Source organism: Gekko japonicus, unplaced genomic scaffold, assembly GCF_001447785.1.
Source record: "Gekko japonicus isolate JY-2015 unplaced genomic scaffold, Gekko_japonicus_V1.1 scaffold576, whole genome shotgun sequence".
Taxonomy (NCBI): Eukaryota; Metazoa; Chordata; class Lepidosauria; order Squamata; family Gekkonidae; genus Gekko; species Gekko japonicus.
The window spans coordinates 370,831-388,066 of NW_015172022.1; the positions used below are offsets into that span (position 1 = coordinate 370,831).

General features: G+C 39.5%; 1 protein-coding gene across 1 annotated transcript in view; it reads right to left on the reverse strand.

Moving 5' to 3' along the window:
• MAMDC2 (MAM domain containing 2) overlaps nucleotides 1–17,236 on the reverse strand; it is a 69,905-nt gene that overhangs the window by 13,207 nt on the left and 39,462 nt on the right. The window contains exons 7-9 of the mRNA XM_015420517.1: nucleotides 12,942–13,035; nucleotides 11,031–11,177; nucleotides 6,922–7,187 (exon numbers count right to left, since the gene is read on the reverse strand). Of these exons, the coding sequence (XP_015276003.1) occupies nucleotides 6,922–7,187; nucleotides 11,031–11,177; nucleotides 12,942–13,035 (507 nt within the window). The remainder of the gene's footprint in view (nucleotides 1–6,921; nucleotides 7,188–11,030; nucleotides 11,178–12,941; nucleotides 13,036–17,236) is intronic.

Genomic DNA, 17,236 nt, shown 5'->3' on the forward strand with positions numbered 1-17,236 from the left:
ACCAAACGTTAAGGTTAGGCCGGTCAACAGAACCCCATCTTGGACCGATAAGAAATATCAAGAGCACCGGCACTTTGTTGGGAGGGATTGTTTTATTCTGTTTTTAGCTGTTCAATTATGGCATATGCCTCTTGTGTTAGCCACCCTGAGCCCATTTGGGGAGGGCGGGATATAAATCTAATAAATAAATAAATAAATAATAAATAAATAAGTGGAAAACTGACAAAAAGAAGATTCTTCTAGCAATTTAAAGAGAAGGAATTTCCAGTGAACAATCCTGTGAACCAAGTAACTGTTTATTTTATTTATTTATTTATTCGATTTATGACTTGCCCTTCTCTGCTACCACAAGGCTCAAGGTAACATTCTTATAATAACAATAAGTTAATTAAAACAGTTCTTAAAAGACTAATTTAATACTAATATTAATTATAGCAAAACAGATGGCACATAATACAACTAACCTTATCAGGGAAAAAATTGATCGCATCAAAACTGGGGAAAGACAGGAAAAAAGGGGGACAAGGGCCCAGTTGGACAGAGCTGTCATTTTTATCCGTCAGAGACTTCAACCATAGGCCTGATAGAACAACTCTGTTTTACTGTGGAACTGTGACAGATCTCCCAGGGCCCAGATCTCAGCTGGAAGAGTGTTCCACTAGGCCAGGACTGAAAAGGCTCTGGCTCTGGTCAAAGTTAGTCGAATGCTTCTTGGTCCAGGAATCATCAGTAGATCTTTATCTGGTGAGCATAATGGGGGGGGGGTATACCAGGAGAGGCAGTCCCGAGGTGTGTTGGTCCCAGACTGTATAAGGCCTTTAAAGGTTAAAACCAACACCTTGAACCTGATTCGGTATTCAATCTGGAACCAGTTCACCTGATAAAGTACTGGTTGAATATGGGCTGTCACTGGAGTTCCAGTAAGAACTTGCGCCGCCGCATTCTGGACCACCTGAAGTTTCTGGGTCAGCCTCAGGGGTAGCCATGCATAGAGTGAGTTATAGTAGTCTAGATGTGACCGTTGCATGGATCACTGTGACTAAGTCAAAGCGAGATAGGAAGGGAGCTTGCTGCCTAGCATGTTGGACCCTATGATAATTTAACAGCCTCTGCAGTTAATTTAATGTGACAGCTGAACAATATCACATTTCATCAGACCAAATAAAACAAACTTACATTGAGTGCAAAGTCAGTGGCAGTTTTACCATCAAATTCACTGGGCACAGCAGGATGCCCCACATTCACATGAAACAGAAAGGGAACACATGCACGCAGCATAGAACAAAACAATAATTTAGTAGCAAAGTTTCTACTTCTGCCAAGATGAGGTTCTTGCACTATGGAAGTTACTTTAAATTATGAGGAAGCACAGGTTACAATTTGTAAAAGTTCTGAGTGTAGATTAGCAGCTTCTCTGCAGCTGCAGGGTGAATCAAAATACTGTAGGATGATCTATTCTTCATCTGCCTGTCAAAGAGATGAGGAAAGGGGAAAACCTTTGATCTTGACAAGGACAAATATTCTGTAGAGGAGTCTGGCACAGAACCATAAAATGGTTCTGCATAAATAAGTGCAAGTCCTTAAAAGAATGAGAGTGAGAGTGTTCACCTGGATCTTGATAAGTTTGCCTTAGTGCAAAGGTTCATTGGTATTCCTCATAAAGGAGATGCTCCTGTCTAGAATAGCCATCTGCCAATTTCAGTGTAATATATGGCAAGCTCTCACCACAGTTCTGCATTATGTTGCTTACTATTATCCTGGCATATCTTTACAAAACCTGTTTTTCCCCAGTTGCAGATTGGAAACGGTGAGTATGCCATTCTTAGAAGATCTCTGATTAGGCCTCGACTTCCAGCATTTATGCCTCAAAATATATTTGCTAGAATGGTAGTAACTTTAATGAATGTTTCTTTATGAAAAGGAATGTTGGCCCTTTAAATTTGCTACTTGATCGTAACCAACAGACACTTCTGATATTTTGACTTCCCTGTATGAGTATATTTATAACACCTGTATACAGCTTACCATGGGATAGGATGTAGTCATATGGCCAAGTCTCCACAACAGCACCAGCTAAACCAGGAATGTATAGCACTGATCTAGTGTCCGATTCCCCATGCATTCGAAATAAATCCACGTTTGAAGAACAAAGTTAAATTTATTATAAAGCGATGGTTATATCAGGAACACAAGAATTGTTAGGAATGACTACAGACCCCATAGGGAAACATAATAAAGGAACTTGAACCAGGTTAGGACCAATGAGTCCAATTCCCGCTGGTGGGAAGGCAGATAAAACTAGCGCCCAATTCCTTGGGAACACAACGGTTCTACAACATAAACACAAGTTCAGTTCTCAGGCATGAGATACCTAATAAACAAAGCAACGCCATAACTCCATCCCACCTCCAGCTGGTTGACCTTGAGCAGTTCCGCAGATGTAGCAAGCAAAAGACAGTAAACACCTACCCAGGAGGATACAGGGGGGGATGGACAGAGCACAATGTAATATGTAGAAAAGAACACACCACCTTATGGCAGCTTGCTGACATCTAGAAACTCTCCATTCACAGAGTAAGTAACAATGCAAAGACTTTGACCACCTGCTTTGAACACATCCACATGAAAATGGTTTACTGTGGAAACTGAAGTGCCTGCACAAACATTGCAGTACAGTACAAGAAGGATATATAGCAGGGCACCAAGTCAGATACACTTATGACAGAAGACCTATGGATAGGCTAGCAAATTTTAATACACTGCTTGATATTTCAGAAAATTATAACAAGTGGGGGAATTATGCATACACTCTTTTGCCCAAGATTTTTTTCAAGCTATAACAGCAACAAAGAATGAAAGGGAAAAAGAAGCCCCAAGAGAAAGCTAAAGCTGCATGCCATTTTTACCATATCAATATTCAGTCAGTTACACAGTGCAGCAGAAGACGCTACCTGAACAGAAAAGTAAATAAACTAATAGTGTATTTAGTAATTCACTGGCACATTAGTAGATTTACAACATCTTAATCTTACAGATTTGTTTTTTCTTTGATCAACTCTGAAGCATGTTTTTTTTTCACAATAGGGATACCAGTTGTCCTCAAATATAAATTATTCTTCACTTCTCTTTCTCTTTCAAACAAACACACACAAACATGAGGATTGTTACTATACAAATAAAAAGCCTGGAAACACTACTGAAAGCAAAGCTCTGATAAGGAAGATAACCTAGCTATTATAGAAATACAACCTTAGAAAAGCTCCCTTTAGAACAGTGAATTGAGCACGTTGTTTTCCTAAAAAAACTGCATACATTTCTGAAGGATCTTTTGTTTATAATCTAGGGATGCTTCCATACAGCTGCTTGCACATGTAGCTTTCAATGGAGCATCCAGATGGCAGGTTTCCCTGCACTTTCCTTGCATTTGCCTCTCCCTGCTCCAATAGAGGGCTTTTTAAAAAAAAACTGGTAATTGACATTGCTACAGCATTATAAACTGTCTGCTGTGGCGGTGAGAAGTCACAGCTGACTTATGACAAACCCACAGGGTTTTCAAGGCAAGAGACACTGAAGTGGTTTTCCATTGCCTGCCTCTGTATAATGACCCTGGACTTCCTTGGTGGCCTTGCCCTGCTAGATCACTGAATTCCAAGACTTTGCTGCTGGTGGTTTTAAGTCTTTAGCCCTTTCCCCCTTACAGCTCTGCAACAAAAGGGGCTAAAGGATTTTAAGAAATGAAAGTGGGAATTCAGAGGACCTTAATTATCTACTAAAGGTGAATGGCATATATCTGCAAGGAAAGGGCTAAAGAATTTTTTTTAAATGTTGGAATTCAGCGATTTAGCAGATAGATCATTATAATGTTATCACACTATAGCAATATGTCAAGTAACCAATTTTCTTTAAAAGTTGTCCAGTCGCAGGGAAAATGGCCATTTATCATTCCTGAGGAACATGGTATCAATGTGAGCAGGACTTGCAAAAAAATCACACATCCTTGCCTATATGGCATAAAAATATGCTTTCACTGTGATCTTTCCAAAAAGATCATGCCAAATCAGATTTGGAACAAATCAGGGGAAAACATGGAAAATGGGGATGTCACATGGATGCTCCCCAAAATGCTCCCACTCTGGTTTGGATGTCCAATCAAAGCAAAATCTGCATGGAGGCAGCCTGGTAGTGATATAGACTAAACTCTGGGACATACTAAGGTCTTTTACCACTTAGTCAGATGTAGGCCCCTGTTAATCTGATCTTGCTAAAGGAAATAGGATTGACTAAACAACATAAAATTCCCCAGAACAACATGTAGTGTAAAATATTCTGAAATTTAAGTAATGTAATCTTAATGTCCTCCTCTATTCTGTAATAGATGTACATGAGGACAGCCCTGACCCGGATAGTCCAGGCAAGCCTGATCTTATTAGATCTCGGAAGCTAAGGAGGGCCACCCTGGAAAGTACTTGGAGGGGAGACCTACAAGGAATACCAAGGCTGGGATGCAGAGGTAGGCAATAGCAAGCCACCTCTCTGAAATGTCCAAGCTCCACTAGGGGCCGCCAGAAGTCAACCATGACTTCCCGGCATGCACACACACACAACACTCACCCTAAAAAAAGATTTTTTAAAATGTACATGAGGACACTTCTGAGTTTTGTTTAGTTTTTTACATTGATTATTATTTTTCTTTACATCACAGTGGAAAATGTTGTTGCCTTTGTTTTCAGTTCAACTGTTAAATGCAGATTATAGTTTAACTGCTAGATGCAGATAGATTAATTTGTGGTTAGAAACAGCAAATTAATCTATCTGGATTTATTTGGTTGAATCTTATCCATCGAACATGTATTTCTCTATTGTAGTTTGTATGAGGACATTCGGGCTACCTATTTAGAAGATATTCTTAAGATTGATGCCAAGCAATCCGATGACAAAATGTTGTATCGTTTACTGGCTTCACAAAATATAGCGGTTATTGAAGCGGTTGCTAAGTTCTGTAACTGCCTTATAATGAGGAAGCTATATGTTAAATCCATGAACTGAATGGCGATTGTGTATGATTCTGATCTCTGCCAATAAAGGTTTTTGAATTGAATCTTATCCATCCAGTGTCCTAAGATGGTCCTTTCCAAGTATTACTGCCTGTGACCCATTTGCAAGTTTCCTGTACACAAAACTCTTGCCAGTAAATTGCTTCAGAGGGCTAATTCAAACAGATCTTACAAAAAACCTACACATCATCAGAAACAGAGAGTTCTTTCATTGGCCTGCTTTGCATCTTTCCCAGTATGGAGAGTGTATCTGCAGCGTGTACAACCAAATACTAAATGTAGGTTTACTTTAATATCTGCATTCTTTAATATCTGTATCAGGTACACTGCACTATGAGGAGAAACACAGAGCAAAATGTGGTCACAAAGTGTTTTATCAATTGCTTCAAGCAGCAAAAGTTTTACAACTGGGGTAAGTAAAGGCAATGGCCAACAAGGAGAGAGGAAAAGATCTGATTTTAGCACCATTTGACATTAAGGGATGCCCAAGAGACAGTTTGCTTCCATGTACTGTTTACTATTTCCATAGACAACCAGAAAATCAATCACAAGTCTGATCAGACAAGTGCTAGGCACAATCCAATTGGATCTTTTCCTGCATGAGCATAATGCATGAGTTTGCTTCAAGCACGGGAAAATTCCCATGTATTTTAATCCTGTACAGAGGAAATTATTAGTAGATTGTTTCTCCCTGTTTCTAGTGACAACATTTAATTTTTCTTAACTTTTTCATTTACTTTTCCATCAAAATTATAAACTCTACATGCTCTTCATTATGGCACAAACATAAAAGCTTCATAGGCACAATAATTTCTTAACTGCTAGTGACAATTAAGTGCACTTGTCTGGGAGTAAATTTCATTGAAGAGACCTGAGTAGGATTCTGAGTAGTATGTTTGCAATTTACAAGTGAATATAGAACTGCCTTCTTATATGTAACAGCCAATTGGGTTTCAGCCAGTCCAAGTTCATAACTAGTACCACAAAGAGTCATCTGATGCATATTTGGCAAAAACAAACACCTCTGCAATATGAAATTGCAGACACACTTCCCATTTCTTCAAGAAACCAACCAAACAAAGCATAGCTATGCCACATAACTGGTGGGTTCTTTTGTTTTGAGACACCATTTTTAAACTAAAAAATGCTCAGGTTGTATTCTGGAACTGCTGAAGAGACTAGGCAACTCCCTGAATTCTACCATCTTCCATAGGAGCTGGAAGATTATGACTTTCCCCTCCCTTTTTAGCAGCTAGCCATTCCACCTGAAGCTGCCAACTAGTAGAAACATTAACTAATATGAATATATTCTTTTTTATGAATCACTGCGAAAGCTTTTGTAGTTGAAAAGGGACCAATACATTCTTTAAATAAAAATATAGAAGGTTAGCAATGGGCAAATTCAAGTTTAACTGCATATACAGATAATCATTGGTAACCCTCTTTCCAAAAAAAGGTAGCAATACTTTGCTTGGTTGATTATATCCATCCAAACAGAAGTCTCTCTTTGGTTTGATTAACTGGAAGCTGGTCTCTTTTACAATTCTGTACTCCTCAAGTCATTTAGCAATTAATAGAGTCTAGTGCACAGTGATATAGCCACCTTGCTTGAACCTAAGAAAATGTGGACCAGGTCAATGTCTAGTTGGACTTCCATGAAAAATGGCTCAGTTCCATTATGGAAGAAAGTTGGAATATACATGTAATAATAAATAGCTTACTTTTTGATCATGCTGTCATCTGTAATAAAATTCTCACTGGAAAATTATTTTCAAAAATTTCAGTCTCTGGTTTTATTGTTGGACCATCATCACTCACTCTGGACAAACTGGAAAAAATTACCCCCAAAGGAAATATTGGTTGTTACCTTGCAAGGCATGGGTTTTTTGAAGGTGATTTCAACTTGAGTCCAGACTCCTTTGGGAGTTTCCAAGACAGACCAGATTTTTTCTTGAACCACATGGTTTTCTTCAAAGATATAAACAGCCAGACTGTCTCTCATTTTGAAAAAGCCATATAAGGCATAATAAAACCGCAGACAATACTGCAAATTTCCTGGCAGGGTGGGGCTGTATAAACGGCCAATGTACCCAGGCTGTGATGTAAATTTTGTATTTGCCAGCAAGTAGTAACCTGCAAAACAATGTCATTTAAAAATATTTTAACAATTTATTACAATATACCACTTTAGGAAACTTTCAACCATTCCATAGATCTTGGTGCTACAGGAAATTTCCACTGGCAAATGTGAAAATTGTCACACGTATAGATTATATAACATGGTGTGTTTGTTAAGCTCTGTTAAAATGAAAGTTTCCTAAATAAGGTTTCTGCCATTAATATAGTTTAAATTACACATAGCCAAGTTCCAGTTAACATTGCAGATTAACACATTTCAGTTTTACAGCAAAAATCTTCCAGCTAGAACTTTATTGTCAGGCAGACTCAGTTTCAAGACTACCACTCCCTCAATACAGAAGTGATGGTAGAGCACACAGCTTGTTCTCCCCTGCCAGATCTTCCATGAATTGCCCATAAAACGCTTGTCTCAAACACACTGTTGGACGATGAACTATACATAACAGTATTTTGTGCACAGCATTACAAATTATAAAATGGGAAAGCTCTACATTGATCTTGTTAGTATAGATCTATAGGAATGTATTTGGTATCATATTGCCATATAATTGACCATATTTATTGCTAACCTCACTTGGACTGTCTAGATCTGAAGTAGTTTAGCAAAATTTGTAACACAAAAGTCATTCTACCAGCCTCCAAGACTGAAGCTGGACCAGTAGCTGAACTATAAGCATTTTTATATGAGAGGCTTATATCCCATTTAAACCTCTCTATCACTATCTATGTGAACATCTAACAGCTGCTACTGATGTTGATGGGAAAGTGAAGAAGAGATATCTGTAAGTGTTTTAATTTTTGTTAGCCACCATGACAGTAGTCCTGAAAGACAGGATAGAAACGCACTCTGGGGCAGCAGCACAGCGTCTCGGGTGTCTGTTCGGCTTGCTCTCGAACAGCCCCGACCTTTTCACCTCCTTTGGAGCCCCCTGGGTCCTAGAGACAGCCGGGGGCTTCGCCTGACCCCTGGAGGGAGGTCGGGTTGCAAGAAACTTGATGGAGCAAAACCCCCCCCCCAACGGCGGTGGGGCCCCCAAAATCGATCTGTTTCGGTGAAGGAGCGGGAAGTGGAACAGCATGGTCCGTTGCAAGAAACTTGATGGAGCGACCCCCCAATGGCAGTGGGGCCCCCAAAATCGATCTGTTTCAGTGCAGGAGCGGGGAGTGGAACAACATGGTCCGCCATGCTGCCGAAACTGTGAATGCCCGTTTTAAACTTTTGATTTCATAAGGCAATATACAACAAAGATAGAAGCGTGAGTACACATATACTCTCTTTGGAATTGATGAAAACCTATACTGACTGATCCCCTCAGAAGTATCTCTAATTTTAGAAGGTATCTGCGGCTTGGAAAGGAATTAGAGTAAAAGAAGTGAAATGGCGATGGTTGGGGAGAATAGAGAAACCTCAACAGTAGAAATTGTAGAAATAGATTTAGGAAACACAGAAAAGGGACATTTGACTTTGGAGCAATTTAAAAGGTATTTGATTGATGGGATACGCCAGGCAGCCGAAGAAGCATGTAAAAACTTTTCAAAGAAGTTTCAGAATGCAGACTTGGAAACTGAAACTGCGGAGGAGCTCCTGTACTATCAGCGAAGCTTGGAAAGTTTTGAGAATGAACAAGACTATAGCTTAGAAAAGACGACTCAAGATATTTTGCCTATATTGAGGGGTAAAGTGGAAAAGCTCTCCAGTCCAAAAATCTCGATGTTAGGAAGCAAGCTGTGTTGAAAGGACCATTAAAAAAGAATGTGCAGAAAAAACGCTACCAAGAAACAGAAGAAACAATTAAAGCTAGTGCGAGGCATTCATCAGGGAAAAGGAACAGAGAACACCAAAAATCGAAAACGGAGGTGACAGAAAGAAAAAGGCAAAATTTGAAAGCTAAATACTCTGAATATAAAGAAATAAGACACTTAATTTCAATTGTCAAGAAGAAGCTGCTCCAGATAATAAATCAACTGTGTGTACTATGTGATAGAATGACCCCTTCTACTTGTATAATATATGTAGGGCATGATGGAAACAGGTTACTACGGAAGCAGACTTAAGATTGAAATGTATTAATATTCAGTTGATTATTAAAGTTTACTTTAATGTGGGAACTATGTGCTGAAATTTTGATGCAGAAAGGAAAACATACTGTACTGTTACAGAAGTATTAGGTAATTTTAAGGAAAACCCTTATAGGATTTGAGAACTGAGGAAATACAACCATTTAAGTATGATGTATTTTTGAAAAGGTGTGTATTGGGTTATGATGGTAGGATATTAAGAAAATAAGATAAATTCCTAGTAAAGTACTCTCAGAAATGATAGAAGTATTTTAAAGAAAAGAGAAATCTATCTGCTCAAAATTAATAAAAATTAGGGTTTATTGTTAAAGTTATTTTGGTGTGTGAGCTATATGATGGGATATTAACAAGGAGAGGAAAGTTTATTTTGCAGTTGCAGAAATAACATGTAACTTAAAAAAATACCATAGGATTGGGGAATTGAGCCAATTTACCCAGTTAAGCTTGTTTGGAAAGGTGCTTATTGGGATATGATGGTAAGATATTAAGAAAACTTAGAATAGTTTTTGAAATGATAGTACTTTAAAGGAAGGAGAAAGGAAGTTGAATCTATTGGTTTGAAACTTATAAAAATTAGGACAAGTAGTTTGACAAGAAATTAAGGTAATACCTTTTTTCTTTTTTGAAAAATTTATATGGCTGCTAAAGTTGTTTGCGCACTTGAAACGATATGGGAGGAAAGTCTACATGGCTAGTGATAAAATAAATACTAAGTAATTAAGAAGAAAACTAATAAGGCAATTTATTTTATCTGAAAAATTTGTGAGCATTAGAAAGCTGGCTGTTTATAATAGTGGGTTACTGATATAGAAATACTCTAGGAAAAGTGTTAATGGGTTAATAGATGGTTTGGTTATGCTAAATATGAGATGTATGTGAAGAGACATTACTGTTTGCTGTAGCACTTCGTTGTAACAAGTATTTATGTTCTTTTTTCTGTTCTTGGAAAAGAAAGAAAGAAAGAAAGAAAGAAAGAAAGAAAGAAAGAAAGAAAGAAAGAAAGAAAGAAAGAAAGAAAAGAAAGAAAGAAAGAAAGAAAGAAAGAAAGAAAGAAAGAAAGAAAGAAAGTCCTGAAAATATGTATTATGGCTAATGGGTTGGATACCACAGATCCATTCCACAAGAGAGGCTCTTTCCTCCAGTAGAAGGAGGCACACATTATCAAGGGGCTCTTCTGCGCTGGGGAAGACTTCTTCCACCCAAGGAAAGCATCTCTACAGTATAAGCGTCTCTACAGATATGTCTCAGTAATAATATATGCCACACAAACAGCATAAAAAGGCATTAGAGGTAGTAAAACTGGGGAAGATAGTATTTACCAGAGGGTATATAAGGGCTGCAGTGGCTCAAGTGGTTAAGACGCTGAACTGCAGACCAGAAGGTTGGTAGTTCAGCAGTTCGAGACTCGAGTGCCGCATGACGGAGTGAGCTCCCATCTCTGGTCCCAGCTCCTGCCAACCTAGCAGTTTGAAAGCAAGAAATTGCAAGTAGATAATAGGTACTGCTTTGGTGGGAAGGTAACAGCATTCCGTGTGCCTTGGTGTCTAGTCATGCCGGCCACATGACCACGGAAATGTCTTTGGACAGCACTGACTCTTCGGCTTTGAAATGGAAATGAGCACCGCATCCCTAAAGTCGGATTCGACTGGCTTTTGAGCAAGGGAAACCTTTACCTATATAAGGTTGTATCATTTCATCCTGTAGAGAAATTGCATATGTATGTCCAAACTTATTCTTCCAGTTTGAGGATTTTCTTACCCATTCCAGTAGTATGATCTCCTGGCCTGTATGCATTAGGTTTTACTTTTACCCTGCTCCAACCAGGGCCATCTTTGTTATCCTGATAAAAATTGCACAGATCCTCTTCAAAAGTGCAGCTTGCTTCTGTAGGAGCAAAGGAAATTTCTGAAAGGCAACAAAAAGTAAATAACCATAATGAATTTGTATGGCTAGTAAAACATACCTATACATGCGTATTTGTCAAACAACAGTGCCTAGATTTCTTTTGTTTTTTTTTATTTTTACTTGTTCATATCTAGAAACTGAATATATTACCAAAACATAGTAGACAATCCACTGTGGACAGAGAATATTTTTCTCCTGTTATCTCCTGTTTAGGTACATAAACAAGCAATATAATGGACCATTAAAGAGAAGTATGTCAATGCTTCCCATATCCTACATCCCATTCAGCCTTCCACTTCCACTGAGTGCCTCCCAAAAGCTGACACACTCCCATTTCCTCTAACAGCCTGTTGTGGGGCCTGCTTATTACTCTATGCACACATGGGGGCAGACTCCATGGACTGAGTCTGCGGTGGACTGGAATCGTCCATTCTTTGAATATCTGGCAAAAGACACACATCAGTCTATCACTACTATATGACAAATGGATCCTACTTTTTTCTGCCAAGAAGGAAAAGGGGTTAATAAAAACAAACAACAGATGTCATAACTTCAAAATGCAATACCTAAAGACATTAATTTTTGTACTACATTTGAAAGATATATAATGCACAATAATTAAAGTTTCCAGTATGACAGCTCTCTAACATTTAAATACACAGAAATCAATATTTCTTCAAATACTACTCTTCCAGGAAGATATCTATCTATCTATCGATAGGTATGAACCAGGAAAATGCAGTTTGGTTCGTGGTTCATGGTGTGTCCGGTTCACGAACCATGAACCATCATGAACTTTTAGGGGCCAAACAAACTGGTTCAGTTCATGAGGTTCATGACTGGGTAGAATGCCCCCCACACCACAAGCTACCAAACTCACAGGGGATCTCCGGCTGGCACTCCTCTATGTCCTCTCCAAGTTTCATGAGGATTGGATTTACTGGGTCCAAGTTACAGCCCCTGAAAGAAGGTGACCCAGGAAAGTGCTTTCTGGAGAAATGGCCACCTGGATACAAGGCAAACTTCTTTTATACGGAGCACTTTTCACTTAATTTTTATTGCTGTTTAAATATTATTCTATGACATTGTTTACTTACAGACCGAAGTAGTAACAAAAAACTGTGCATACGTTTGCGCTAATAAATTTGACATATTAATCAAAAAGATTTCATACAAAAGAGTGTACAATATTTGCATAACATATCAAATGCAAGTGAAGATGGTGATCTCTGGAATGAATTCAACTTCATTCACCCATGGAAAGGCTTTTCTAGAAACTGTTTCTACAATGTATTAGACAATCCTGAGAGATCCATGAAATTATTGATGATGTATCAGTTGAAATGAAATAGAGAGACACCACATGTATACATCATTGTTCAGAAGAAGACTTGTGTCGAAACGGCAGAACATTCCAGAGATCACCGTCTTTACTTGCACTTGATACGTTATGCAAATATTGTACATATTTTGTATGAAATCTTTTTGATTAATATTTCAAATTTATTAGCGCAAACATCTGCACAGTTTTTTGTTACTACTTCGGTCTGTTCAGGGACTGTGGCCATCAGCTTTAGACATTGTTTACTTACAACCATTGATTGTGTGTCTATTATCTGTTGACTTCCTGATATTCTTATGACTAATTAACCTATCATTGTTATGAAGCAAAACTCTTATACTGAACAGGATGTATATTAATAATACACATTCAAATTCCACTGATATTTTGAAACCCACCAAAAAACAATGGAACAAATATACCTGTTTGATTGCTACAGAAGACAGGAGAGAAAGAAACATCATCAAGGGCAATATATCCTCCTTTGGCACTATTGAAAGCAACTTCAAAAATAACCTGGAAACAAAACCATGGGGATGGATATACATATGGTTTATTTAATTGCACGTACAGGAAACCTTTAAATGCAGCTTGGATTGCAAACTATGGACCACAGAACAGATTCTCTCTTGACTATGTCCCTCACTTCAGACCGTTATCCAGTAGTGTATATGAATAGAAAAAAGCTTGAAGTCACACTTTAAAATCATTGCCCAATCAGTGAAAGCATTTTACTTTTTTCAATAGAAGCACCATATTATGGCCAAATTAGAATACGACTGAAGGCAAAACTCAATATCCTCAGAATATTTACACATGGCAGAATAAGTACATGGGAAACTGAAGTATGTTAAGTAGACATCAGTGGGATAAACAAGAGTTAAGTGATTATTTAATCCAAAATTAGGAAGTGTAAGAATTCAAAGCCCTTTATTGCCAGGGACCTGTATACCAGAGGCACTGTCTTTCCCCACATGTTCCCCAGAGAGCACTGCGATCAGGGTCCCAGAACCCACTAGCCCTGCCAAGTTTTAAAGAGGCCAGGTTGGCAACAACCAGGGCCAGGGCTTTCATGGTGGCGGCTCCACTCTGGTGGAATGAGCTCCCAGAGGAGATCAGGACTTTGCAGGACCTTGTGCAGTTCTGCAGGGCCTGTAAAACGGAGCTCTTCCACCAGGCTTTTGGAGCCGCTACCACTGCTAACCACTGCCATTAACAACTAACAATTTATAGCCAAAGGTGAGAGAGCCCTTTGTTTCCCCGGAACTTTTAATAACAGCTCGAGTCAGCTGCCGGAAGGACAATTAAAAGAAGATCAAGGAACCAACTATGAGAAGAGTGGATTGAGTAATCACATCCATCGGGAAATTAATGTTACTTGCACTTTATTGTGTTATTATTATTGTGTTGTATAGTTTAAATGATTTTAGAATTGTTTTAATCTAAATTGATATTCATGTTTTATTATAAATTATGTATTGATTTTATGTAAGCCGCCCTGAGCCGGCCTTGGCTGGGAGGGCGGGGTAGAAATAATATAAATCTACAGTCTCTGGACATATTGATAGCAGTATGGTTGCCGCTGGCAGGTTCTACTTTTAGGTTTTCTACCTCAAGTTCAAACTGAATAATTCTTGCAAACTCCTTTGTTAATTTATTTACTTTCTTCATTTCTCATTAAAAAAGCAATCTTTTGAAAAGATGTTAGAAGGAACCTGTAACCCCAGACTAGTTAACTGATTTTTTTTTCTTCATGTTACCAAACTCTGATGTAAAAATACCTCAAGTTAAATAACAACAACAATAGAACATTATATAATATTTTGCAGTGAAGTCATATTAGTGAAACTAGTTTTTGTCTGGCACGGTATTTATTTACATTTTTATTTATTTACAAAATGTGTATCCCCTCCCCTTTCTGCCCTTACAATGACTGCCAAGGCAGCTAAATACAAGTAGTGGGTAGAGGTGTGTGCATTTGGCCAAAGCCATGCTGAATATGTACCTGAATGTGTACCCTTATCAGAATTATTAGGGTAAGCATTCATCTGAAAAAGATTCTCTAGTGTGTAATCAACAGCCGAATAGAAAATCCCAGATATATTTGGGAGGTATTCATCATTATCTGTCTTTGCCAAATAGCAGCTGGGGTGGGGGTGTTAAACTTTAACAGCCCCATAGCCAGGAATTAAATTTAAATTGACATGCACATCTGCAGAACTATGTGTTGGTAATGTGGGGGGTGAAGCCCTAAAGATCTGCCAGTGGGCAGAACATCCAGCCAATATCTTCAAGTGGAGGGGAGGAAAGGGAGAGCTTAAGCCATGCCATGTGACTGCAGTTGCCCAAAGAAGAAAGGGAAAGACACACACTTGCTCTCCTTCTTTCTAGCCTAGCCCATAATATGGAGAGGAGTGTGTGGCTTAAGGAACAGTGTGATTTAAGGTAATTTTAAGGAAAAGTGTATGGGCACTGCTGATTCGATACAGGGCACCGCCCTCAGGGCCCCACCACTGGCTACAGGCCTGGAGCTTCCCTTTTCTGCTCTTTCCCACCATTTGCTCTGATCTCTGCAGCATAGCAATGGCAAAACCCCTTAGGGGGAGCTTGAGCCAATCACTGCAATGCATTTGCAAATGGCATTGCATTGCAGGTCTGCAATTTGTAAGGTTGTGTTAGCTGGCTAGTCCAGCTAACTACTTTGCTTTCCCAGGGAACAGGAGGGGAGGAGGGGGGAAGGAGCAGGGCCAATTTGGCTGACAGGAATTCTGGTAATGAAGAAACAGTGCCCTTTAGCCAGACGCAGAAATTTGTTCTTTTTTTAATTTCTTCTGTGCATGGGCAGAGAGCAAGAAGGAAGGGACTGGCTGAGCTAGACTCCATTGCTGCTGAGAGCTTCAGTTGGAGTTGGAGTCTTGGTCTGGAGATTGTGTGGCTGGCTGGCTTTTGTTTCAGCTGCTGCTCTGGGAGCCTGACTCTTTCTGCTGCCTGAAACTGAGAGGGACTCATGGACTTCAAATAATCCATTCCTGCCTGTGAAGACAGCAAGTCAGACAGTGAGTGACTGGTTTGACAACAGTTTTTTTAAAAGTTTCTTTATTTCACGTTTTGTTCTTCTTTGGGTTTGGCTCGGGGAGGGGGAGTTGTGGGGGGGGGTTGGCCTGCCTGGCAGAAGGCCTCTGCTCAGGGCCTAAGGCCTTTCCTTGGTTTTTCCTCTGGTTAGGATCAAGGTGGACAGAACACAACACCACCACCCTCACACTCTGAGGACTTCCCTGGAGAAATAATGTATTGCCCTTGGCTTTGGAAGAAAACCAAGTGTCACTGGGCTTCTCTGTAGTGAGCTGGCCTTGGTTCAGATGTGCTAGCAAAAGTGCCTGCCCACCTTGCACTTTTGAGTGTTCTGCAGGGCGTCTTCTAATGTGTTCTTCCTTCTTCCAACATTTTTTTTAAACACTGCAGGGATTCTCTGGTGTGATATTGGTGGTACTGCATGTGTTGTGTTGTGTTTGCTTTGACTGATGCCACATTGATACTGGGCTGGGCTGCTGGGCACTATTACACTGGTTCAGTTGTCCTCACAACCACCTTCCCCTTGCTTGGATTGTGATTCTGTGCTTGACATCAGTTCTGTTGTCCTGGCAAGCCTGGCATTTGCCACGATGGCTGTGGGTTCTGCTGCTGGGCATTAGTCGGTTGGCACTGGTTGCACTGCTGGGCACTATTGCACTGGTTCTGTCGACCTTGCAGCCCCCCTCCCCCTTGCTTGGATTGTGATTCTGTGCTTGACCTGAGTCCTGTTGTACTGGCGTTTGCCAGTACATAGGGTTTTCAAGGCAAGAGATGTTCAGAGGTGGTTTGCCATTGCCTACTGCCATGTCATAACCCTGATATTCCTTGGAAGTCTCCCATCCAAATACTAGCCAGGGCTGACCCTGCTTAACTTCCAAGACCTGACAAGATCATGCTAGCCTGGACCATCCAGACAATAAAATTAAAATGTGTGTTCATCAAAAATCACAAGGTTTGTGAGGTTTACATGCCATTTTCCTATACAGAAAATCCGACATGAATATTTTTGAAGGAAAACCATATTGTGCATAACTAAGATAAATGAAAGGCAGACAGTTTACCTTAAGGTGGCTTCCTATGAACTCTAACTATAGGCTTAGGGATGGATTTTCCTCACAGCTGACTGAATCACACTGATAGGGTAGGGAAGCACCACTTTTTTCCTGCCACAAGCAAGTTCACAGGAAAACAGACCAGACTCAAAACAGACTTGCTCATACTTCCTTGAAAAGTTCCATGGATGTATGACAAAAGCAGTGTAGACAGAAAAATCAGAGTTGGCTATGGAATACTTTTTATTGTATACTGCTGTTTTTAATCTGGTTTTAACAGTATTGTATTTTACACTGTTGGAACCCACCCTGAGCTCGCTTGCGGGGAGGGCGGGATATAAATCCAAATAAATAAATATGACACTAACTTACAATCAAGATTTGAGTCAAGTAGCACCTTTGAGACCAACAACGTTTATTCAAAGTGTAAGATTTTATGTGCAAAACACAGTGTGTTTTCCACACAAAAGCTTACACTTTGAATAAAACTTTGTCTCAAAGGTGCCATTTGACTCAAAGTTTGTTTTGCTGCTTCTGACCAACACAGCTACCCACCTGAAGCTATTTCCAATTGAAATGTTCGGGTTGTATCA